This window comes from Benincasa hispida, chromosome 12 (assembly GCF_027475165.1).
Source record: "Benincasa hispida cultivar pf3 chromosome 12, pf3_genome.v1.1, whole genome shotgun sequence".
Taxonomy (NCBI): Eukaryota; Viridiplantae; Streptophyta; class Magnoliopsida; order Cucurbitales; family Cucurbitaceae; genus Benincasa; species Benincasa hispida.
This window is the reverse complement of record NC_143489.1, coordinates 58,142,857-58,169,204: the sequence shown is the minus strand read 5'-3', so window position 1 is coordinate 58,169,204 and position 26,348 is coordinate 58,142,857. Positions and strand designations below refer to the sequence as shown.

The following is a 26,348-nucleotide window of genomic DNA, read 5'->3' as shown; positions in this document are numbered from 1 at the left end:
AAGAACTTCTGACGCATGTGTAGGGCGTCGGGACTTCCTCAAACTACCGACGCATTAAATACGGCGTCAGGAGTTTGAGGAACTCTCGACGCCTATATATGTGTCAGGAGTTCTTCGACTAACTCCCAATGCCTTGTTTTATGCGTCGGGAGTTCGAGAACTCCCGACGGTTTGTTTCATGCGTCGAGAGTACTCCCGACGGGTAGCTTGAGGCATCAGGAGTTCGACGTCTCTTTTAATCGCCTGGAGTTCCTAACAGTCCCTTACGGCGTTAGGAGTTCCCAAAGAACTCCCGACGGTGCTTTACGGCGTCTGGAGACAGGGACCGAGTTCCCGATGACCGATTTAGGCGTCAGAAGAGCTCATTTTTCTTGTAGTGTATTTATGTTAACCTAACTAATATTTGACTATAAAGTTGAATCTACTCTCCTTCTTAGTTAGAATTAAATCTCCACCTAATCTAGGTTTGTAAGAGATATATATAAATGAAAATTTCAAATGAAATTTGATGAACCTCCACCTATATATATTAGGTTTCAAGGTTTACACTAATCTTTAATGTTGATGAAAAATAATTATGAAATGATATTTTAAAATTAATTTTAATGGTAATGAAATAGTGAAATTTAATTAATTATAATTATTTTAATTTTTAAAAATTATTTATAATTATTTAATTTTTTTTAAATTAATTAATACATTAATGCTAAAGACAAAGAGTGAGTATATTTAGTAAAAAATCGAGAGTAAAAATATAAAATCCGAAAATCTAAAGATCAAACTGAAAAAAAAATTTGAATCTCAAATATAAAATTATAATATTTTGAAACATATAGAATTTAAACTCAAAATTCGAAGAAGTGTAATATATATATATATATGATATTTATTCCAAACGTGATGCATGAACGCGTATAATGTGCCCTTTGTTTGGCATAAAATAAACAAAAGCTACAAATTATAGGATATGGGCCCACTTTAAATGCTTGTTGGTTAAAGCTCTCCCTAAGCCAGCTAGGTATTGTCTTTGTAGCTATCCCTTGGCCTTGAACTTTGTCTCCTCTTTAATTCCTTCAGTTCTCTAAAGTGCTATAAATAAGAGTGGAAATCAAAGCAAATGCCACAACAAAATCTCTCTTTTCTTCCCTCTAATCTGCTTATACAAAGTTCTAATTTCTTCTGTTTTGTGAAATCATGTCTCTATCAGTTTCCAACCCCATTGCTCCATTGGTTCATCCCAAACATCCAGCCACCAAGGACGACCCAAGCCTAAGGCACTTGTCCGATGAGACAGTCACCGCTCACATTTACACGAAACACCGAGAGGATGATAGACTCAAGATTGATGTCGACAATTACATTGCACTTGTTGAAAGTATCATCACAACTGCTGATCGAATCACCGAGACTGTTACTCAAGTACGTATTTCTTATCTTTTGTTAAAGTAGTGATGTAATCAAATTTATTACTATAATATTCATCCGCTTAAGATTTTCGAGGAGAAGGTTATGTATTATTTGAACCCCTGTTCTTATAATGCCATTTCATTCCCAATTAATATTGATTTTTACTTGTAGGGCACTGAAGGACGTTTGATATTCTCGGATGATTTCTTGAAGGTCAATGCTGTCGATGCACCCCTTTGTACCCTTCACCATGTCGCAAGCCAGGTGCAATTTAGGCTCATTTGATAATAATTTTATTTATTTATGCTATATTTCTTTGAAAAGATTAAAAAAAAAAAAAAAAAAAAGAGGCTAAACGTAGTTCTGTTTTGTTTTCGATGTGATTTTGATTATTGTGTCAGCTGTCTTGCAAAGCTCCAGGAATAGAAAAAGCACATGAAACAACCCTAGAAATTCTTGATATATTGGTAAGTTACCCATGGGAGGCAAAAGCAGTGCTAACATTGACTGCTTTTGCAACTGAATATGGAGACATTTGGCATCTCAACCATTATTCACTTTTAGACCCACTTGCTAAATCATTGGCTATGATTAAGCGAGTTCCTTTGCTTAAGAAGCAGTTAGATTCCATCAAATACCGCCAGCTTCTTCTTTCTCCCAACAGTTTGATCCACAGCTGCTTGCGCGCTATGAAATACATTTCCCAACTCAAGAATTTCGCTAAATATGATATCAAAGAGCTTTCCGAATTGTCCTCTGTCCTTCGCCAAATTCCTTTGGTTTCTTATTGGATCATACACATCATTGTTGCTTCCCGGATCGAGATTTCCAGTTATTTGAATCAGACCGAGTAAGTCTTTTTTTTTTTAGACTTAATTTAAGTTTATAAACAAACCCATACCAGGCCTGTAAATTTATTTCCCACTAAGAATTCAAATGTTTCTTAAAAAAAAAAAAAAATGAGAAGTCAAAAGGTTATCAAATGGAGTCTTAATTTTTATCATTTCAATCCCTTTTCATATTTTTATGAGACAAATCTGGTGACAATGTATATTATTTTCAGGGGTCAATCACAAAAGTATCTTAATGAATTGGCTGAGAAGATCAACTCCATACTCATTACACTTGAGAATCATCTCAACATCATTCGAGCACAACAAGGTCTATTTTCAGACATGCGTTTGTATGAAGTAGAGATAGGGCCAAATATCTGTCCATATATCAAATAAAATAGATAGATTATCATGTTATAATATCGTAAGTCATGAACTAAAACGTTTAAAGTCTATTTGGATTGACTTTCTATAAGTGTTTATAAACACTTTTCTTTTTTTTTTGCACTTAATCAACACTCATTTAAATAATTTATTAGTGATTTAACATAGTATCGAAGGTTTTATGGTGTTCAAGCCCCTACAATGTAATTTCTTCCTCAATTAATATTGATTTTCACTCTTTGGGATTTCTATCCACTTTTAAAATTATCGTAACACATCAAATTAAGTTTTTGAATTTATTGGTAGTTTAATATAGTATCAAACCAAAGAAATTTTATGTTTGAACTCTGGTAAGTCATTTCCTCTCCAATTAATTAATGTTGATTTCTCCTTGTTGGGTTCTTATACAAATTTTTTAGTTAACCTTAACCCATCTGCTTAAGTTTTTCTTTGGTTAAAATCTATATATAGATGGTATGAAGAATACTTAGTAATTTGTTCTTGATACCTATATGCTAAGTTACTAACTTGAAAATCATATGTTTTTATATATAATATGTTGCAGAGGAAATTGATCTCTATAGATGGCTTGTGGATCACATTGATAATTTTCCCACTGAGATAACATTAGTTGTGCCTAAGCTTATTGAAGGCAAGGTTGATGCAAAGCCTTTCATTGATGGATCTACAAGAATGCAGGTCCTTATTCCCATTAATATATATAATATTTGATTGAATTAATTACATAAACATTAATTTGAGATATATGTGTGGGTATACAGGTTAGTGTTGAAGATGCTTTGAGAGACAAGAACGTGATATTGATAATTTCTGGATTAGATATAAGTGAGGATGATATTAGAGCTCTTCATTCAATTTACGATGAAGTGAATAAGAAAGATGAATACAAGATTGTTTGGATCCCTGTAATTACTGTAGAATCTCAAGAAGAAGAAGAAGAAGCTAGAAAGAAATATGAATATATAAGCTCTTCAATGAAATGGTATATTGTGCCATACACTACAAAAATTGCTGGTTGGAGATATCTTGAGGAGAATTGGCAACTTAGACAAGATCCATTGGTTGTTGTTATGAACTCAAAATCAAGAGTTGAATTCACAAATGCAATCCATTTGATCAGAGTTTGGGGAACTGAAGCTCTTCCTTTCACCAATGGAAGAACTCATGCTTTGTTGGGAAAGCATTGGCCTGAATCCACCCTTTTCAAATTTATTGAGCAACCAAGATTGCAAACTTGGGTAAGTGCTTTTATCTTAATTTCCTTTTTTCAATCCCACATATCCTTTTTGTTCTTCTTCTTCTTTTTTTTTTTTTTTTAATGCATAGTTTACGTCTTAAATTTTTAATTATTGATATAATTATATTTAGGAAAAATATTTTTTTTATATTCTTAAGTTTTGTGTATAATTTCTATTTGGTTTTAGAGTTTCCAAACGTTATATTTTTAACCTTGAATTTTGAGCTTTGTTTTCATTTGGTTCCTAGATTTCTAAATTTTGCACTTTTATTCCTGAGTCTTTACTATTATTTATTTTTGCTTTCGATGTTAACGTTTAGTTAATTAATATAAAATAATTATTTAAGGATAATTGTTTTAAACGACAAAACTGCTAAAAGTATTTCATCTTTGTTAGGTCAATCAAGAGAGGAGCATCATATTTTATGGTGGAAAAGATCCAAATTGGATCCAAGAATTTGAAGAGAAAGTAGTAGAGATTAAGAACGACCCTTACGTAAAGGAACAAGGAAACACATTCGAAATCATACGAGTGGGACGAAACATCAAAGGAGAGAACCATGATTTTACACTTACACCTCGTTTTTGGATGACCCAATGGGGTTACTTCGTAATCAAGAGTCAACTAAAAGGATCAAGTGCAACTGAAACAACTGAAGATATTCTACGACTCATATCGTACGAAAATGAAAATGGTTGGGCAATCTTAGCCATTGGATCAGCTCCATTGCTAGTTGGGCGTGGCAATTTGATTTTGGGAGTACTCAAAGATTTCAACAAATGGAAAAGAAATATGAACATACAAGCTTTCCCTGATGCATTTAGAGATTACTTCAATGAGTTGAATCTCAAATTCCATACTTGCGAAAGAATGACACTTCCTGGATTTAGCGGATGGATTCCTATGATTGTAAATTGTCCTGAATGTCCTCGCTTCATGGAGACTGGTATAAGCTTCAAATGTAACCATGGCCGCCCTGAACTCTCATGAAGAAGATGATGATGACACACACTCAAATATTTGGTCTATATATATATATTATCTATATACTACTTTACTACTAAATAATATGAGGTTCATCCTACTGCATCTTATTGTACTATATATTTCATCAAGTTTAAGCCTATTAGATTACAATGAATTAGAAAAGCTTGTTGCTTTTTCTTTGTCTACTAATTTACTCTTTAAAATATGTTTTCATTTTTTCCTTTGCAAACACAAAGTTCGTTACTACCATACAAACGTACTACAAATTAGCACGTAAGATTAATTCTAGAGAAATTATTTGATAAGGCTGTCACAATACATATACTCGGTAGTTTTTCACAATTGAAATTTTCGTTGAGATTTTTTCTTTTTTGCAACTTAGAATGGGTAAACTAAAAAGAAAAAGTTTTTATGCAAAATAATATTCAAAAGGAAAAAAGGATTTATTAAAAAAATTAATTAAATGAGGGGCAAAATGTTTAAAATTGAAGTTGGGTCTAAAAAGTATTATAAAATTGATGAGACTTAAATGAGCAACAAAAAGAATTTTTCACTATATGGGACCCTACAATTAAAATATGAAAAATTAGGAAAGATGTTAGAAAAAAGTAGTTGGTAAAAAGAAGTTTATTTTTGTATCGCACATAGCCCAAGGCGTCATCTCCTTCCTTAAAGGGGATATTTGGCCCATGGGTATGGAGTCACGAGAGTTAGGCATATAAAGCCAATCCATGTGTTGGGTCATTGGAACAAAATTTTTGGGATAAGAAATTAAATTCATGGAATTGGAATATGTTTTTTTTTATTGCATGTCATTGGTTTGAGAAAAATTTCTATCCATAGGTTGTTAATGACCATCGGGCGACTTTCATAATCAACCCTTAATGATCGTTTGTCTTGATCGTCGATGACTGATCGTCTTGATCGTTGGCAAGTGACTGTCTTGATCGTAAACGATCAATTGTGGTTACACCATTAACAACCAACTCTCATAACTATTAACAATTGATCGTAGTAACAGTCGGCGACCAAACGTCATGATTGTCAACGATTGATCGTCATGACTGTTGGCGACCGCCAACCATGTTGACCTTCGATGATCGACTAACCATTTTGACTATCGATGACTGAGCGGTCGTCTTGCCGTCATAAATTGATCATTGTGGTTGTCTTCGACCAACGCATGGTTGCTGGTTATAGTTGATAATTGCTCTCGATAGGCTACCTGTGACTATTGACCATTAGCAATTTTTTTCCTTGGATTTCTCATTCTTTTTTCCTTCTTTATTTTCACAAAATAATAATAATAATCCCCTATTATTCTAAGATCTTCCTCGCTAAAGCATGGTTTCGATTCTGCTAGTCATGGATAGTCAAATGTTCTTTGTTGCTTGTCACCCACTACCCGTCACTATGGTTTTATTTTTATTTTCCCCCCTCTTTCTTCTTCTTCCCCTCTTTCCCTTTCTTATTCATTTCCACTCTCTCAAAAATAAGAAAGTGACTCTTTCTTCTTGGAGCTCTAAAGAATGAAGTGTTGCATCGATCATGCTACTTATGGTCATTAAATTCTCTTCACCGGCCAATACACACATATCATTGTTGGTCATCCACTGACGATCACCAAAAACTTGTCCTTTCCTACTTATTCCTCCTTCTTTTCCTTTCAATTTCTCATTCCCATGATCTCCTTCTTCATTTTTTTACAATAAAAAATGACAGATAGATAAGAAATGCTATTAAATGCAAATCTCAAAGGTAAAATTGATCATTTCATGACTATAAGAAAAAGAGATAATTTAAGGATATAAAGCAATAGTATACTAAGTTTCAAACTTATTAATTTATTATTTAAAAAGAGATAAATTAGAAATATAAAGGCAAACTAAATTTGTTATAAAATAAATTTAAGCTTTGTTACTTTATCACTAAAGTCGATTTTTTAAATAAAAATAACTAAATTATTGTCATTTCTACATTATTACCATTAATTTAGGGTTACAAAAGACTGTTGAAAAGTTTGTCATTATTAAACTTTATTTGTGGCATTTAGTGTGACTTTTGGGTTTTATGACTTTTAATTTTTTGTAACCAATAGTGAATTTTGAGTTATAGAAGTTATGTGAGTTATGAGCATTTGATGACATTTATAGCTTTAAACCATTGGCATTCTTATGGTTATGTTTGTAAGCCTATATAAAGGCATGCTTAGTTGAATAGAAAATATATATCTCTCATTTTTCATATTTGTCCTCCATGTTTTTTCCCAATATAGTGGTATTAGAACTAGTAGAAAATATTGAGAGAAAAATAGCCAATGGTGGGATAGGTTCACTTCAACTACCAATGCTTACCAAGCTCAACTATGACAATTGGAGCATCAAGATAAAAGCGTTACTAGGAGCACAAGATGTGTGGGAGATCATGGAGAACGGTTTCCAAGAGGCAGAAGCTACAGTCGATCAAGCGCAAAGAGATGCGTTAAAAGAGACAAGAAAGAAGGACAAGAAGGCCCTTTATATCTTGTATCAATCGGTGGATGAAGATACGTTTGAGACCATCGCCAATGCAGAGACGTTAAAGGCGGCATGGGACAAGCTCCAATCGACTCATAAAGGAGTCGATTGTGTGAAAAAGGTGCGGTTGAAAACCTTACGTGGTGAGTTTGAATCTTTACAAATGAAGGAGATGGAGATGATAGCAGAATATCACACAAAAGTAATGGTTGTCGTCAATCAATTGAGACGGAATGGTGAAGAAATCACCGATGTTCGTGTCATAGAGAAGGTTCTACGAAACCTAAATACAAAGTTCGAGGTTATCACCACGATGATCAAGGAGACACAAAATCTCGAGAGCATGAAAATTGAACAATTTATAGGCTCGTTACAAGCCTATGAGGAGAAAAAGAAAAGGAGGATGGAGTAAACAGAGACCGTTGAATAACTTCTCCAACTCAAAATCAAGGAAGAGAATAGTCATGGACGTGGAAGAGGTCGTGGTGGTCGAGGTCATGGTGGAAGAGGTGAAGCCAACACCAATGTTTCTCAGAACTCGTCTGAATCCTCAAGAGGAAGAGGAGGTCGAGGTCGTGGAAGACATGGTGGAAGATCCGGGAGAGATAAATCTCAGGTAAAATGTTATAATTGTAACAAATATGGATATTATGCGAATGAGTGATACTCATCTCAAACAGATTCGATTGATCGAAAGCATCAGGACGGATCAACCGCTAGCACATAAAAAGGCCATCAAGAACAATCCAATTGTGCAGAGGAAAATGGAACCTTATTTATGATTTCAAAGGGAGAAGAAGAAAGTCAAGATATATGTGATATCTTGACACAGGAGCCTCGAATCACATGTGTGGAAAACGCAAGATGTTTGTGGAGTTGAACGAGATGGAGAAAGGTAATATTGCCTTTGGAGACAATTCTTTGGCCACCATCAAAAGAATAGGTAAAATTATCATTCGGTTAAAAAATGGAGAAAATCAATATATCACAAATGTTTATTACATTCCCAATGTAAAAAATAATATATTGAGGTAGGATAATTGTTAGATAAAGTTTTTGAAGTTCAAATAAAAAAAAATTGTTTATATTTGAGGGATAATCATGAGAGACTTACTGCTAAAGTCTCCATGACCAAAAACTGAATGTTTCCTTTGAATATATGTAATGATGTTCCAAAATGCTTGAAAATGTGTTATGAAGATCTCTCTTGGCTATGTGATGCGTTATTTTATTAAGTGGGAATATGGGTGATATGTGCTGATGGATTGCGTTGTGCACTCAAGTTTCCCCAGCGGAATTCAAGTGTAAATTCCTTTGAGTTTCCTGGTAAGTCCAGGGTCGAACACAGGAACTTGTGAAAATAGATTCCGTTGATGATTTTTTTAATGAAAACCTTGCGGTAATAGGAAAAATTAAATAAAGTGTTTGGTTGTTGATTGCATTGATTAAAAAGAAATGAATAAATGCGGCGGATTTGAGAAACGAAAGTTGCGTTGATAGATGCAATGAGTATACGATGAACGGGTTGAGAAGATCTTTAGCTAGCGTTACTTAGGAATTCGTCAGACCATGCGATCATGTTACTACCATGCACAGCAAGTCATTTTCCAATGTAAATGTGGTGCTCCTAAGTCTAGGACGCATGTGTTGAATGAAAAATGTCCATAGAGCTTATCCCTAAGTCTCTTCTCTTGTCCTATGCATTGATGTAAAATGCATGAAGCAAGGTGACCGCATACAATCATATCTTATCACTAAGATGCATGTGATGCGTTAATAACAAATAGTGCTCATTTCTAAGCGCCTATCTCTCGTTTATGCATTCTAATCTGGTTCTTCCAAACCTAGATTCTAACCTGACCTTCCCAAGTCCAGATCCTGTCCTTAGACTACCCTCCCAAGTATCCCTAAAGGACGAATGAAGCAGACATAAACAAGATAATCGCACAGAATGAAGACTCTCTAGTTGTGCTAGCTAAATGCTTCTCAACTCATTCAATTAATTTAGCTACTCATGCGTGAATCACAAAGAGTGGACAGGTATAGATAAAGAAGTTCCATTCTTATAAATATGTTAAGTACAAAATGCCAATGGAAGTTTAGGGTAGAGAGCCTGGTAGTAATTCCTTGCTGATCGAGGCTTTTTCCTGGTAGTAATTCCTTGCTGATCGAGGCTTTTTTACACTGGAAGCTCTATTCTGGCCTAAAGATATTCCTACTTCCGCAGGCGTTGGCCCTCTCCCTATCTTTGAAGCTTCCGGTGCTCTCCCAAGCTTACTGGAATGATCTACTGGCACACTTTCTTCCTCGCGTCCGCTTAAAATGAAAGAAACTATAAACAGAGGCGTGAACTTATAAAGTGATGAAGTAATTGACTGCTTAACCCTTTCTTTGAAGAATACACTTGGTATTTATAAAGTTTCCATGGTGAAAGGCGGCTTCTCTTTCCCGGTTGTACAGATGGGACAGCTTTAATTCCTGACTGATGTACCAGATAATTGTCACCAATAAAGCTTAATGTACTTCGTGACCGTTATCGGCTGTCAACTTAATTTGGATCCGACTGCCGTTAGCTTTTTGTCCCATCGCTCTTAATTATCCTTTCACTCGGATGCATCCACTATGTTTCGCTGACCAAGTTGCGGTGATTCTTCTTGGGCGAATGTTTGCGAGAACGATCATCGCAAAGTCTTGCGGTGAAGTTTGCGTGACCAATGTATTCCTATGACCGCAATCTCTGCATTGCGTTAACGCATATTCTGCACAAAAATATAAAGATCAACTGCTCTAATGCGTTGGACGCATGCGACTGCAATATTATAGAATTTATGTTTCATGGATGCAATTTAACATTTTTCATCAATGCAATCCAACATTGTTTAAGACTTTAGTACTATGATAACATGCATTTCTGCCCGTTGTCACACCCCCAAATTTAAACAATGCTTGTCCTCAAGCATAAGCTAAAGATTCCTTTAGCAAGTTAACCGCAAAGTTCTTTCCCTAGATTTCTCAAGGATACTTCTAGAATTTCCTTAAGTCTTATTCAAGTCTCTTCCTAAAATATTTTTAAGACTTACGAATTGCAAGCTTAACTTTTAAAAAGACTTTACTAAATTCCAGAACATCGCATGATTTATTTTAAAAAGAAAATTTTCCTCCGGGTGTCAAATGATTTATCCTAGCTCAAAAATTTCCTTTATTGCTATATATATATTTTTTTTTTCTTCTGACCTTGCGCTGATCCGAGTGCCTTGCTTTGTTTTGGCTTGCCACCACGGGTGTCATGCGAACAACCAACTATGAGCAATGCACTCTTTCTCAGTCTAAACTCATATTGATTTGGCATTGGAGTTGCGGTTATTGATTTATGCATTGATCCTGGTGACTTACATTATTTTGGCTTGCCCCCACGGGTGTCATGCAGACATCTAACTACGTGTAAGTGCCTTTTACAACTTAACTCTTATCAACATGGGTTTCCCATTGTGTTGACAGTGGAGTTCTTAATATATATATTTTATAGTAAGATCGAAAATAAATACCTCACCCCAAAATTTAACATGCGGTAATGTCCTCATTGCCAAAAGAAATTAAAATACGTCATGCGATGGTCATAGAATGTGTTGTAAAAAGAGTTTGAAAACAAGCTAGCAAACCCCTAATTTCTAAAAATATTTCATGAGGTGACTATCTTAAGATTAAGTTGACTCTGATATATACAAAAGACATAGAAGCATATTGTTCATCATTGAAATCATACTTGGCAAAGAAACAACATGCGGTGAACTACTAAATTTATCTCCTTGTTAAATGATTGCGGTAATCAAAGGGGATGCGGTGATAAAACTTTTAAAAGTGAGATGCAATGTGATAGTGCAAATTTTGAAATAAAGATAAGGAAGAGTACACCCTCAAATTTTGCGTTGTCGCCCGCATTGTGTATTGATGCATCCATCCTTGCGGCGATCTCTGCTCCTATGTATTGTGGTGATGGACTGAGATCATTTGCTTCTTCGTAATCTTGTGTCATAATCCTTGTAAATAGACAAAGAGAGGGTCAAATGATTTTAAAACAAAACAATAATTTTTTTTATTATTATTAGAGAAAAATAAGTGAAATGCAAATAATTGTAAAGTGACAAAGAGTTAAATGTTCAAGAGTTGAGTAAGGTATATTCCGGGTTTTTCAGCTTTGCAGAGACTGTTTCTGTCTAGAAATCTCCTCCGCAATATGCATTTATCCGTTGTCCATTAACTTAAAATGTTCGACTACCATCCTCGGTGATCAGTTCCACCGCACCATGTGAAAATATTGCTTTGATGATGGACGAACCGGACCAACGCGATTTTAATTTTCCCAGGAAGAGTCGCAATCTTGAATTGAAGAGTAAGACCTTTTGCCCGACTTGGAGGTTTCTAGCGCATATGCGTTCACCATGCCAGCGCTTGGTGCACTCTTTATAAATCTTTGCATTCTCAATACGTTGACCCTTCATTCTTCTAACTCGACCATCTGCAGTTTTTGCGCTTCTCCTGCTCTCTTCAAATCAAAATTCAGTTTCTTGACCACCCACAATGCTTTATACTCCAGCTCCAAAGGCAAATGACATGCCTTGTCAAATACCAACGCATAGAGGGACATACCTATAGATGTTTTAAATGCGGTCAGGTATGCCCACAACGCATCATCAAGCTTCATCGCCCAATCTTTCCGTAAAGGTTTTACCACCTTCTTAAGTATCAACTTAATTTCTCTATTGGACATTTCAACCTGACCATTCGTTTGCAGATGGTATGCGGTGGCCACGTTAGGATATTGTATTTATGCAGCAGCTCCTTTATATTGTGGTTGACAAAGTGTGATCCTTCATCACTTACGATGCACAGGAAGTGCCAAAACGAGTGAAAACATTTTTCTTGAGGAACTGGGAGATTACCGTTGCATCATTTGCGGCACATGCAATTGCCTCTACCCAGTTGGAAATGTAATCGATAGCCAATAAGATATAATGCTTTCCATGTGAAGGAAGGAATGGTCCCATGAAATCAATCTCCTAAACATCAAATAATTCCAGCTCCAAGATAGTGTTCACTGCCATTGCGTTCTTCTATGAAATGTTGTCAGTGCGTTGACACCAATCACATTTCATTGTGCAGTGTGCAGCATCCTTAAATAATGAAGGCCAAAAGAATCCATTTTGCAAAACTTTAGCTGCAGTGCGTTGCCCTCCAAAGTGCCCTCCATATGGCGAATCGTGGCACTGTGAAAATATGCGTTGTTGAGCAGCATTTGGTACGCATAATTGAATGATTTGGTCTGCACCTCTTTTATACATATTTGACTCATCCCAATAATAGTGTTTGCATTCATGCTTGAGCTTCTTCTGTTGATGGTAGGTGTAATATTCAGGAAATTGTTCACAGACCAAATAGTTAATGATGTCAGCATACATGGCAATTCTTTTTGTGGAACAGCTGCTCGTCCGAAAACACGACACTTACTTCAGATTCATTGCGGTCAACCTCAGGATTTTCTAGTCTGGACAAGTGATCCGCAACTTGGTTCTCTGTCCCCTTCCGATCAATTATCTCAATATCAAATTCTTGAAGGAGGAGAACCCATCTGATCAACCTCGGCTTTGCGTCTTTTTTTGTCATAAAATATTTGATCACCGAGTGATCAGTGTGAATGAATACCTTGGTTGCCAACAGATATGCCCTAAATTTCTCCAACGCAAAAATCACAACCAGGAGTTCTTTCTCAATGGTGGTATAATTTATTTGAGTAGGGTTTAGAGTTTTACTCGGATATAGAATGGGGTGCAAAATAGTTTTCTTCTTTTGCACTAATGCAACCCCCATCGCATACCCACTTGCATCGCACATGATTTCAAATGGCATTGTCCAATCCAGCACAATTAGTGCGGGCGCGGTAATCAGCGTATCTTTTAATACTCTGAATGCGTTGAGGTAGTTATTTTCAAACTCAAATTTCCTATCCGCCTCTAACAACGCACTCAGTGGTCGTGCATTTTAGAAAAGTCCTTGACGAATCATCTGTAAAATCCAGCATGCCCCAAGAAGCTTCGCACATCCTTCATGCTGGTTGGAGGTGGGAGTTTTTCAATTGCTTTAATCTTTGCTTTGTCCACCTCCAACCCTTCTCGGGAGATTTTGTGTCCCAACACTATACCCTTCTTAACCATGAAATGACACTTTTCCCAATTGAGCACCAGATTTGTCTATTCACATCTTTTCAGAATCTTCTCCAAGTTGGCTAAGCAAACTTCATAAGTGTTCCCATAAACGGAGAAGTCATCCATAAATATTTCCACAGAGTCCTTGAGATAATCTGAAAAGATCGCCATCATGTACCTTTGAAACGTGTTTGGCGCATTGCAGAGGCCAAACGGTATGTGGAGAAAAGCAAACGTCCCATATGGGCAGGTGAATGTGGTTTTATCTTAGTCTTCAGAAGCTATCATGATTTGATTGTACCCGGTATATCCATCCAAGAAGCAATAAAAATCATTCCCTGCTAATCTGTCTAGCATTTGATCAATGAATGGCAGAGGGAAGTGATCTTTCTTTGTGGCCGCATTCAATTTACAGTAGTCCATACATATGCGTCATCCAGTGATGGTTCTTTGCGGTATTAATTCATTATTCTCATTTTGGACTACTGTCATTCTGCCCTTCTTCGGCACACATTGCACGGGGCTGACCCACGTGTTATCTACAATGGGATAAATAATGCCCGCATCTAGCCATTTAATAATCTCCTTCTTGACGACCTATTTCATCACAGGGTTTAGTCTGCGTTGATTTTCAATTGTTACTTTGTGGTCGTCCTTAAGACGAATGTGGTGCATGCAGTACGCGGGGCTAATTTCTCTAATTTAGCGAGCGTCCAACCAATTGCTTACACTTGTTTCTTAAGAATTCTCATCAATGCACTCTCCTGATCTTTGTTGAGCGTAGAGGAAATTATCACTAGCAGCTTCTCATTCTGCCCCATAAATGCGTACTTCAAATGGGTTGGTAGGATCCTTAATTCAAGTGTTGGTGGTTTCACGAGGGAAGGTTGCGTTGTTTTTCTTTCTTCCATCGGCTCTACTTCTTACGTTGCAGTCATTTATTCTTCCTTGTTTGTTTTTGTTGCGATCGCATTGCAGGCAACAACGGATGCGCTGGCATCCACTTCTTCATACTCTTCATCAGACTTTTCTTCTTCAATCGAATTCAGGTCATCATCAGAATCTTGCAGGTCTTCCTCATCTCGGAATTTCATGGCACAAATTATGTTAAATTTGAGCTTCTGTCCGTTTATGTTCAAAGTGATTTCTCCCTTGTGCACATCAATTTGAGCACGACCCGTTGATAGGAAAGGTCGCCCCAATATGATGGGCAGTACGATTACCTTTCACAGATGCTCGTAAGTACAGCTAGGCCAATTTACCGTTTCGCCCCTATAGTTACATCTAACTCCTTAAGTACCACTAATCCCTCTAATGAACAATACAATATAGTCCTACTATGTGTGGACACCTCTCGGGCCTTGAGAAGGTGTGTGCGCCACATCATTCAAGCCCTGGAATCAGGCATTAAGGGAGCAATCTATCTACTTGCCCCTACTTTGGGGAAGAAGTGAATTCCATCTTGTGTAGCTGAGTTCTCAGCTCCCAAATCAGACGAATCCCCAAAGTGGTAGGTTTGAGTCGGCAATCTGGCCACTCGCACCCATGCAAATCAAAGGACCGCCCTCAAAGGCAGAAGTTCTTAACTCACTCAGGATTAAGGTCATGTTACCTATTGTCATCCTAGTGAAATGAAGTCTCTATCATGAATGGCGTTATATAACGAGACTAAAACATTTTGTGGTCCGGTTTTATATAAACTCCTTTGTATAGGACGCCCCCGCTCGCATGTCTCCACATGAATGATCAGGATCAAATCATCTATAGCAAGTCACAACACTTGTAACTATTCTACAGAGCGGACCGCATCCGTAGTGTCACAAGGATAAGATTTCCCTCCTATATCCATATACTACATACCATTTTGGTTATCACTTAAGGCATGATCCACCTGTTGTCTCCACATACATGCTTAAGTTGCAACGACAATCAGGGATCTTAGTTTATTGGTTTGTGGTAAAGCAATTAAAACACCCCATGTTTCATAGACAACAGTAAAGAAAATATCATATATTAGTATATCACAAGCATTTGTTGAATACAGTGTTTACAAACTACATGGCCCAACGAATGTTTTAGGCATCAACCCCAACACAAATCGGAAGGAACCCAGTTATGAGTGCCGTCATCTGTGCCAGTTCCATGCGCTGCCTCGTTCATCAGCCCGCTCCCGCGCCAAATTCGGTTGTCCAGTGTTCGGCCAGCCAACATCCCAGTCGCTTTCCTCCCTTGCACCACGCTGTCGTCGACCCCGACGCGCCTGAGCAACCACCCAGCTGCTCCAGTCACCGACCAGCGCCACTCGTCCAACCGCACATCGTCTGATCTCTATCATCACTGTCGCTGCTGGATTTCGCTGGAATCTTGGATTTAGGTAAGATCTGTTTTGTGAAGTTTTGGGTAGAAGATTGGACACCCATTAATTTTGGAATGAAAGTTACCTTATTCGAATTATTTTTTGCTTTAGATTTGGGTCTAAGAAACTATTGAAGCAGCTGTCTAGTAGGTTCGATATCGTTTTCGACAAGTTTTTGTAAGTTTGGAGGTTCCAAAACCATTTTGTTTTGGTTGATGTTGCTGTAAAATTTGGATTTGGAACCTTAATAATGGTTTATGTTTAGGTTGGCTTTGTTTGCAAAGTTTGAGAGTGAGTTCAGCTTAAGCTTCAACTTTTGGGTGAGTTATTTGGAGAATTTTAGAATGATTTTATGTTTTAGAACTAAACACTAAAGTTTGGAGTTAAGCATATTCTTTATTTGTATCAGGAGTTTGATCCAAGATTATTCCATTATAAGAAGAAGATAAACTTGTTAGTTATTTAGGGCTTAAGTTTGAGGTAAGTAATCTTACTACTGGAACTGCTCACGGGCCAGACACTAGGTGTTTAGTTATTCCATTATGTTTGAACGCTAGCATGAGATGAGTATGTGTATTCTATGAGATTATGTTTGAACGCTAGCATGAGATGAGTATGTGTATTCTATGAGATTATGTTTGAATGCTAGCATGAGACGAGTATAGGTTATCCTATGAGATTATGTTTAATCTGAGAATCTGAGGTGTATATACATGTATGTTATGGAGCCATGCTATGATGTTGCAGTAGCAGTAGCGCCCTTACTATTAGTTAGTTACCCACTAGAGGTTGTGATTCCTTTAGAAATCACCAGATGTGGTGTTATCCTTCGGGATTCACCAGAGGTTGTGTTTCCTTTGGGATTCACTAAAGGTGGTGTAATCTTTTGGGATTCACCAGAGGTTGTGTTTCCTTCGGCATTCACCAGAGGTGATGTTATCCTTCGGGGTTCACTAGAGGTTTTGTTTCCTTCGAGATTCACTAGAGGTGGTGTTATCCTTCGTGATCCACTGGAGGTTGTGTTTCCTTTGGGATTCACTAGAGGTGGTGTCTCCTTCGGGATCACCAGAGGTTGTGGGTCCTATGGGACTTACTAGAGGTAGTGGGTACAGTTAACTACAGTAGGATGAGAGGTTAGTTTTGCATATTGATATATGCCCCATGGGGACTAAAAAGGACACTTATGTCTCACCAGAGGAAGACATCTAGAGGACATAAATGTCTAGTCTAACCCCAGTAGTGGGATTACTTATTGAGTAATTTATATTCATCCTTTCTCATGTTGTAGTTTCAGGTAAGGGTATAGATGCATCGGCAATTGACAAGCGTAATCCATGATCGAGCCATTGGAACCAGTTTAAATGCTTCCGCTCATATTTTAATATTTCTTTTATGTTTTAAATTTTCAGTTTTGAAATTTGAGACTACTGTTTAAGTTTTGTTTTCAGACTTATTTGTTTCCGTTTATGATTTATGGGTACCCTATCCTTTGATTTTAAATATTTGAATTTAATGCAAATTTTTAGTTACTTTATCTATTTAGCATTTATTACACTATAAAAAGAACATCGATTTAACTTACATGTATACATGCGTTTAGTAACGGCCTAGCTTGAGCCCTAGGGAGTTTGGTCGTTACAATTAATATCCTATATATGAATATTTAAATAACTCATGACTATGAAATTTTATTTTATTTCATTAAAAAGGTTTAAGAATATTTGAGTAAATAAAAAATTTCGTGAGGTTGGGAATAAAATAGCGGTGGAGGTGGGGACAAAAAAAAGTCATCATAACAAGTCGTCAGCTAATCTTTTGGAGACAAAAAACGTGGTTGATGCTAGGGTAGAGCTTGCACGTCTTGTAAGTGTCTTTTCTTTGATTACTTGTAGGCATTCTTGTAATTTTGTGGCTCACTCGTTTGCTCGTATTATTTATGATGGTAGTTTTGGTGTCATGCCTTCTTCTTCTGTACAAAAAGTGTGAAGACTTATTGAGACTCTATTTTTCCTAGTTGGTTCTCCTCTCTCTTCTTGTGAGGACAAGGACCTTGTTTGTTGTTTTAGTTGTGGTTTAATATTTTTTTTAAATAAATTATAAAAAATGCGACGAAAAACAAACGTCCCATATGGGCAGGTGAATGTGGTCTTTTCTTGGTCTTCAGAAGCTATCATGATTTGATTGTACCCGGTATATCCATCCAAGAAGCAATAAAAATTGTTCCCTGCTAATCTTTCTAGCATTTGATCGATGAATGGCAGAAGGAAGTGATCTTTCTTTGTGGCCGCATTAATTTTCGATAGTCCATACATATGCGTCATCCAGTGACGGTTCTTTACGATATTAATTCATTGTTCTCATTTTGGACTACTGTCATTCTTCCCTTCTTCTGCACACATTGCACGGGCTTGACCCACGTGCTATCTACAATGGGATAAATAATGCCCGCATCTAGCCATTTAATAATCTCCTTCTTGACGACCTATTTCATCGCAGGGTTTAGTCTGCGTTGATTTTCAATTGTTGCTTTGTGGTCGTCCTTAAGACGAATGTGGTGCATGTAGTACGCGGGGCTAATTTCTCTAATTTAGCGAGCATCCAGCCAATTGCTCGCACTTGTTTCTTGAGAATTCTCATCAATGCATTCTCTTGATCTTTGTTGAGTGTAGAGGAAATTATCACTAGCAGCTTCTCATTCTGCCCTATAAATGCGTACTTCAAATGGGTTGGTAGGATCTTTAATTCAAGTGTTAGTGGTTCCACGAAGGAAGGTTGGTTGTTTTTCTTTCTTCCATCGGCTCTACTTCTTACATTGCGATCATTTCTTCTTCTTTGTTTGTTTTTGTTGCGATCGCATTGCAGGCAACAAGGATGTGCTAGCATCCTCTTCTTCATACTCTTCATCAGACTTTTCTTCTTCAATCGAATTCAGGTCATCATCAGAATCTTGCAGGTTTTCCTCATCCGGGAATTTCATGGCACGAACTATGTTAAATTTGAGCTTCTGTCTGTTTATGTTCAAAGTGATTTCTCCCTTGTGCACATCAATTTGAGCACGACCCGTTGATAGGAAAGGTCGCCCCAATATGATGGGCATATCTTTTTCGACCTCATAGTCTAGGATGATGAAGTCAGCTGGCAAAATAAATTTATCAATCGTGATCAGCACATCCTTCACCTTACCTTCTGGATGAACCAGAGATCTGTCAGCCAATTGAAGAGTCACTGATATGAGCACGAGTTGCCTCACATTTAATTGTCTAAAAATTGACAACGTCATCAAATTTATGCTGGCCCCCAAGTCACACAATGCTTGCTCAATATAGAGTCCTCCTATGGAGAAAGGAATAATGAAGCTCCCAGGATCGTTCATCTTTGGTGGGATGATGTATTTGGAACTTTGTGTTAATGCCACCGTGGCAAATTTTCTAGTGCCTCTTTTCTTGGTTACCATGTCCTTCAGAAACTTGGCATAGGCAGACATTTCCTCAATCACTTCACTGAAAGGAATGTTGACATGTAATTGCTTTAACATAGATAAGAAGCGTTGGTATTGTACCTCTTCGTTTTTCTTCTTTCTTGGCCTTTGAGAGGAAGGTGGTAACTGGACTTTCACAGTTCCCGTTTTATTTGACTTTGAGGTCCACGCAACCTCAGGTTCCACTGTTCATTTTCTCTTTATTCTCCTTGCGTTACTGCAATCTCAGACTCAGTTGCAATGGAAGTTATTCTACTATGCTCCTTCCCCCCTCCCCCCCCCCCCTATAGTCTTTCCACTGTGCAATGTCACAACCTAACATTGCTCCTTACCTGATCCCACTGGGTTGCGTGGAATTTCGGTAGAGCTTGGCAGCGCCCCTTCCATTCTACTTTTCAGCTCACTCACAATGTGTCCATTTGCAATTCGAGGTTGCGGATGGACGTAGCCTTACTTTGAAGCACTGTCTCGTTTTTCTCTATATATTGCTTCAATAGGCTCTCCAAAGAAGAGGATTGCAGTGGTTGTTATGTGCTACTTGTTTGGTTGCTCTGTTGACCGTTGTTGCGTTGGAAGAATCCTAGTGGCCCTTCTTTTTGCGCCACAGATTGAAAATTTTGTTGTTGATTCTTCCAAGCAAAATTGGGGTGGTTTCTCCACCGGGGGTTGTAAGTGTTTGAAAAGGGTTTATTCTTTACAAAATATACAGACTGTGGATTTTTCGGACAATCTTCCATCGCATGCCCATCACCGCAAGTCGTACACCTTGCGGTGTTTTGACTGATTGTGTTGATTTGCCCATCTTGCGGTGTTGGGCTGCTGATCGCCATTCTTTGAATCAAATTCATCACTGCGGTCATTTGGTTTTGTAATGAAATAATAGCACCGTTATGTGCATCAGAATCTTTAAGTCTCAATCTCTGGTCACTCTTCCTCCAGTCTTCATGGTTCTTGGAGATGCTGTCCAGGATATTCTTCACCTCATCGTAAGTTTTGTCAAGTAGACCACCAGTGGCTACCGCATTGGCAGCAATCTACGAAGCGGGATTCAAACCGTGATAGAAAATTTCCATTTGAAGACAATCTGATAGCCCATTATGCAGACAATCTCGGACCAACCTTTTAAACCTCGCCCAGGCATCCCTGAGCGATTCGTCCATATCTTGTTCAAAATTTGTGATAAGCTTTCTTCATCTTGCATTCTCGGTAGGTGGAAAATACTTTTTCATGAATTTCTCCACTACTTGCTCCCAAGAAGTAATCTCTCCTGGTTCGAGCAAATAAGCCCATTTCCTAGCCTGATCACAGCGAGAAAATGGGAACAACATTAGTCGAACTTCTTCAGTAAAGATGTTCAGGAACACAAAAGTATTGCAGATTTCAATAAAACTTCGGAGGTGGGCATGCGATTCCTCGTCATGCCTTCCTCTGAATTGACCTGCAGTCTGGATCATCTGCAGCATCACTGGTTTCATCTCGGATCTATTTTCGTCGAGGGCGACCTCATGATTCCTGGAGAGAAATCATAGAGGTTTGGCGATGCATATTCCCTAATGGGCCAATTGCGATCGTTTGCCAACAGAATCAGATTTGCCATGACATTATTATCATTTGGTGTTTCTCCTTCAGGTTGCTCTGCCATCTCTTCTTTATCGGATTGTGATTGTTGTTGGCAGTCTCTCAATCTTCGTTAAAATTCCTCTCAATCTCCGGGTCGTAATTCACCAGAGATTGAGAGTCCTGCAAAGAAATAAAAAAAAATACCGTTAACTATTTTGTCGAAGTCTCCGGCAATGGAAACAAAAACTTGATGCGTTATTTTATTAAGTGGGAATATGGGTGATATGCACTGATGGATTGCATTGTGCACTCAAGTTTCCCCAACAGAATTCAAGTGTAAATTCCTCTGAGTTTCCTGGTAAGTCCAGGGTCGAACACAGGAACTTGTGAAAATAGATTGCATTGATGATTTATTTTATGAAAACTTTGCGGTAACCGGGAAAATTAAATAAAGTGTTTGGTTTTTGTTTGCGTTGATTAAAAAGAAATGAATAAATGCGGCAGATTTGAGAAACGAAAGTTGCGTTGATAGATGCAATGAGTATGCGATGAACGGGTTGAGAAGATCTTTGGCTAGCGTTACTTAGGAATGTGTCAGACCATGCGATCATGTTACTACCATGCACAGCAAGTCATTTTCCAATGTAAATGTGGTGCTCCTAAGTCTAGGACGCATGTGTTGAATGAAAAATGTCCATAGAGCTTATCCCTAAGTCTCTACTCTTGTCCTATGCGTTGATGCAAAATGCATGAAGTAAGGTGACCGCATACAATCTTATCTTATTGCTAAGATGCATGCGATGTGTTAATAACAAATAGTGCTCATTCCTAAGTGCCTATCTCTCGTTTATGCATTCTAATCTGGTTCTTTCAAACCTAGATTCTGATCTGACCTTCTCAAGTCTAGATCCTGTCCTTAGACTACTCTCCCGAGTATCCCTAAAGGACGAATGAAGCATGCATAAATAAGATAATTGCAAAGAATGAAGGCTCCCTAGTTGTGCTAGCTAAATGCTTCTCAACCCATTCAACTAATTTAGCCACTCATGCATGAATCACAGAGAGTGGACAGGTATAGAGAAAGAAGTTCCATTCTTATAAATACGTTAAGTACAAAATGCCAATGAAATTTTAGGGTAGAGAGCCTGGTAGCAATTCCTTGCTGACCAAGGCTTTTTTACACTGGAAGCTCTATTCTGGCCTAAAGATATTCCTGCTTCTATAGGCGTCGGCCCTCTCCCTGTCTTTGAAGCTTTCGGTGCTCTCCCAAGCTTACCAGAACAATCTACCGGCACACTTTCTTCCTCGCGTCCGCCTTAAAATGAAAGAAACTATGAACAGAGGCGTGAACTTGTAAAGTGATGAAGTAATCGACTGTTTAACCCCTTCTCTGAAGAATGCACTTGGTATTTATAGAGTTTCCATGGTGAGAGGCAGCTTCTCTCTCCCGGTTGTATAGATGGGATAGCTTTAATTCCTGATTGATGCGTCGGATAATTGTCACCGATAAGCTTAATATACTTCGTGACCGTTATCGGGTGTCAACTTAATTTGGAACCGACTGCCGTCAGCTTTCTGTCCCATCGTTCTTAATTATCCTTTCACCCGGATGTGCCCACCATGTTGTGCTGACCAAGTTGCGGTGATTCTTCTTAGGCGAATGTTTGCGAGCACGATCGTAAAATCTTGCGGTGAAGTTTACGCTCGACCAATGTATTCCTATGATCGCAATCTCTACATTGTGTTAACACATATTCTGCACAAAAATATAAAGATCAACTGCTCTAATGCGTCCAACGCATGCGACCGTAATATTATAGAACTTATGCTTAATGGACGCAATTTAACATATTTCATCAACGCAATCCAATATTGTTTAAGACTTTAGTACTATGATAACGTGCATTTCTGCCTGTTATCACACACCCCAAATTTAAACAATGCTTGTCCTCGAGTATAAGCTAAATATTCCTTTAGTAAGTTAACCGCAAAGTTCTTTCCCTAGATTTCTCAAGGATACTTCGTTCAAATCCTATATGCCATAATTTTCTTAAGTCTTATTCAAGTCTCTTCCTAAAATATTTCTAAGACTTAGGAATTGCAAGCTTAACTTTCAAAAGGACTTTACTAAATTCCGGAACATCGCATGATTTTTTTCAAAAAGAAAATTTTCCTCTAGTGTGTCATATGATTTATCCTTGCACAAAAATTTCCTTTATTTCTATATATATATATATATATATATTTCTCTTGACCTTGCGCTGATGCCTTCATTTTGGCTTGCCCCCACAGGTGTCATACAGACAACCAACTATGAGCAATGCACTCTTTCTCAGTCTAAACTCATACCAATTTGGCATTAGAGTTGCGGTTATTGATTTATGCATTGATCCTGGTGACTTACATTTATTTTGGCTTACCCCCACAGGTGTCATACGGACATCCAACTACGAGTAAGTGCCTTTCACAACTTAACTCTTATCAACATGGGTTTCTCATTGCGTTGATAGTGGAGTTGTATATATATATATATATATATATATATATATATATATATTATAGCAAGGTCGAAAATAAATACCTCACCCCCAAATTTAACATGCGGTAATGTCCTCATTGCCAAAAGAAATTAAAATAGGTCATGCGATGGTCATAGAATGCGTTATAAAGGGAGTTTGAAAGAAAGCTAGCAAACCCTTAACTTCTAGAAATATTTCATGAGGTGACTATCTTAAGATTAAGTTGACTCTGATATGTACGAAAGATATAGAAGCATATTGTTCATCATTGAAATCATACTTGGAAAAGAAACAACATGCGGTGAACTACTAAATTTATCTACTTGTTAAATGATTGCAGTAATCAAGGAGGATGCGGTGATAAAACTTTGAAAAGTGAGATGCAATGTGATAGCGCAAAATTTGAAATAAAGATAAGGAAGAGTACACCCCCAAATTTTACGATGTCGCCCGCATTGTGTATTAATGCATCCATCTTTGTGTCGATCTCTGCTCTTGTGGATTGCGGTGATGGACTGAGATCATCTGTGGTTTATTTGACAAATCGAGCACCAACCAAAAGTGTGCTTGACAAGACGCCTCAAGAAGCATGGAACGGAAGAAAGCTCGGGATTGGTCACTTCAAAGTGTTTGGGAGTATCGTATATGCTCATGTGTCGGATGAAAAAAGGACCAAGCTCGATGATCGAAGCGAGAAACTCATCTTCATCAGCTATGATGCAAGTTCATAGGGTTATCATCTTTACAATCCTTTGAATAGGAAGGTAATGATTAGTCTGATGTTGTTTTGAATGAGGAAGCTTTTTGGGATTGGAATATATAAGAGGAGGAGTATGATTTCCTTCCATATTTTGAAGAAGACGATGAAAATGAGCCGACCAGGGATGAAATGGGTGAAGGTTTTCCCATTCCAGTGCCACCTCATTCGACTGATCGATCATCATCTAAAGGTTCATCCAGCGATTCAGAGAACGAAATTGGCCCAAGAGGAACTTGAAGTCTAAGGAACTTAATGAGGTAAATGAAAATCAAAATGACATAATTCTCTATTGTCTTTTTGGTGATTGTGAGCCTATTAGTTTCCAAGAAGTCATTGCAAGCAAAAAATGAAAGGATGCAACGGATGAAGAAATTCGAGCGATAGAGAAAAATGACACATGGGAGTTAACCAAGCTTCCAAAAGGGCACAAACCGATCAGAGTGAAGTGGGTATACAAGACAAAGAGAAAAGTCAATGACGATGTTGAGAGGCACAAGGCGAGACTAGTGGTGAAAGGGAATAGCCAACGACATGGCATTGACTATGATGAGGTATTTTCCCCTGTTGTTCGCCTTGAAACTATTCGTTTGATTATTGCTTTGGCATCCCATAATCATTAGAAGATACATCAAATGGATGTCAAATCGGCATTCTTGAATGAAATTCTTGAGGAAGAGGTCTATGTGGAACAACCATTGGGTTATGAAGTCAAGGGTGAAGAAAATAAAGTACTTCGATTGAAGAAGGCACTTTATGGTTTAAAGCAGCACCAAGAGCATGGAATTCGAAGATTGACAAGTACTTTCAAGAGAATAAGTATATGAAGTGTCCTTATGAGTATGCCCTCTACATCAAAATGCAAGGTGAAAGCATACTAATCATTTGTTTGTATGTTGATGATTTAGTATTTACCGGAAACAATCCTAGCATGTTTGATGAGTTCAAAAGAGATATGGCAAAGGAGTTTGAAATAATGGACATTGGTCTTATGAGTTACTATCTTGGGATCGAGGTCAAACAAGGTGAAGATGGGATTTTTATATCCCAAGAGGACTATGCTAAAGAAGTGCTCAAGAAGTTCAATATGAATGATGCTAATCCAGTTGGAACACCGATGGAATGTGGAGTCAAAATCACCAAGCAAGATGGAGGAGAGAAGGTAAATTCTACATATTTCAAAATCTTGGTTGGAAGTTTGAGATACTTGACATGTACAAGACTGGATATTCTTTGGTTGGAATTATTAGTCGATTTATGGAGGAACCGACAGCAACACATTGCAAAATGGAAAAAATGATACTTCGCTACATCAAAGGGACGATTGGGTATGGTCTTTCCTATGTCTCTTCTAGCAATTTTGATATTGTTGGTTATTGTGATAGTGATTGGAGTAGTGATTTGAATGATAGAAAGAGCACTACGGGGTTTGTGTTTTTTATTGGTGAAACGGTGTTCACATGGATGTCAAAAAAGCAATCCATAGTCACATTATCAACATGCGAGGTAGAGTACGTCGCAGCAACTTCATGTGTATGTCATGCAATTTAGCTAAGAAACTTAGTGAAGGAGTTGAAGTTTCAAATAGAAAGTCCAATAGAGATTTTTGTTGACAACAAATCGGCCATTGCCTTAGCCAAAAATCTGGTATTTCATGGGAGGAGCAAGCATATTGATACTCGATTTCACTACATTCGGGATTGCGTTACGAAGAAAGAAGTGGAACAAATATATCAAGTCACAAGACCAAGCGGCGGACATTTTCACAAAGCCCCTCAAGTTGGAGACTTTTATCAAAATGGGAGTTTACTAGGTGTAACAAATCAAGTTTGGGGGGGAGGAGGTGGAGGGAGATTGAAAAGTTTGTCATTATTAAACTTTATTTGTGCATTTAGTGTGACTTTTGGGTTTTGTGACTTTTAGTTTTTTGTAACCAATAGTGATTTTTGAGTTATAGGAGTTATGTGAGTTATGAGCATTTGATGACATTTATAGCTTTAAACCATTGGCATTCCTATGGTTATGTTTGTAAGCCTATATAAAGGCATGCTTAGTTGAATAGAAAATATATATCTCTCATTTTTCATATTTG

General features: G+C 37.6%; 1 protein-coding gene across 1 annotated transcript; it reads left to right on the top strand.

Annotated features, from left to right (window-relative positions):
• Positions 1–1,109: 1,109 nt before the first annotated feature.
• Positions 1,110–5,059, top strand: LOC120067558 (protein SIEVE ELEMENT OCCLUSION B-like). Its single transcript, XM_090308100.1, has 7 exons — positions 1,110–1,419; positions 1,579–1,671; positions 1,809–2,257; positions 2,471–2,568; positions 3,190–3,323; positions 3,407–3,883; positions 4,280–5,059. Exons 1-7 carry the CDS (start codon positions 1,195–1,197, stop codon positions 4,871–4,873), a joined length of 2,070 nt encoding a protein of 689 aa, XP_090164226.1. The 5' UTR covers positions 1,110–1,194; the 3' UTR covers positions 4,874–5,059.
• Positions 5,060–26,348: the final 21,289 nt, after the last annotated feature.

Excerpts from the sequence above, each read along its gene's own strand:
- LOC120067558 (XM_090308100.1), top strand. The coding sequence starts at position 1,195 with ATGTCTCTATCAGTTTCCAACCCCATTGCTCCATTGGTTCATCCCAAA. Across the intron at positions 2,258-2,470 it reads AGTTATTTGAATCAGACCGA|GGGTCAATCACAAAAGTATC; the intron begins GTAAGTCTTTTT and ends TATTATTTTCAG. Across the intron at positions 3,324-3,406 it reads ATGGATCTACAAGAATGCAG|GTTAGTGTTGAAGATGCTTT; the intron begins GTCCTTATTCCC and ends GTGGGTATACAG.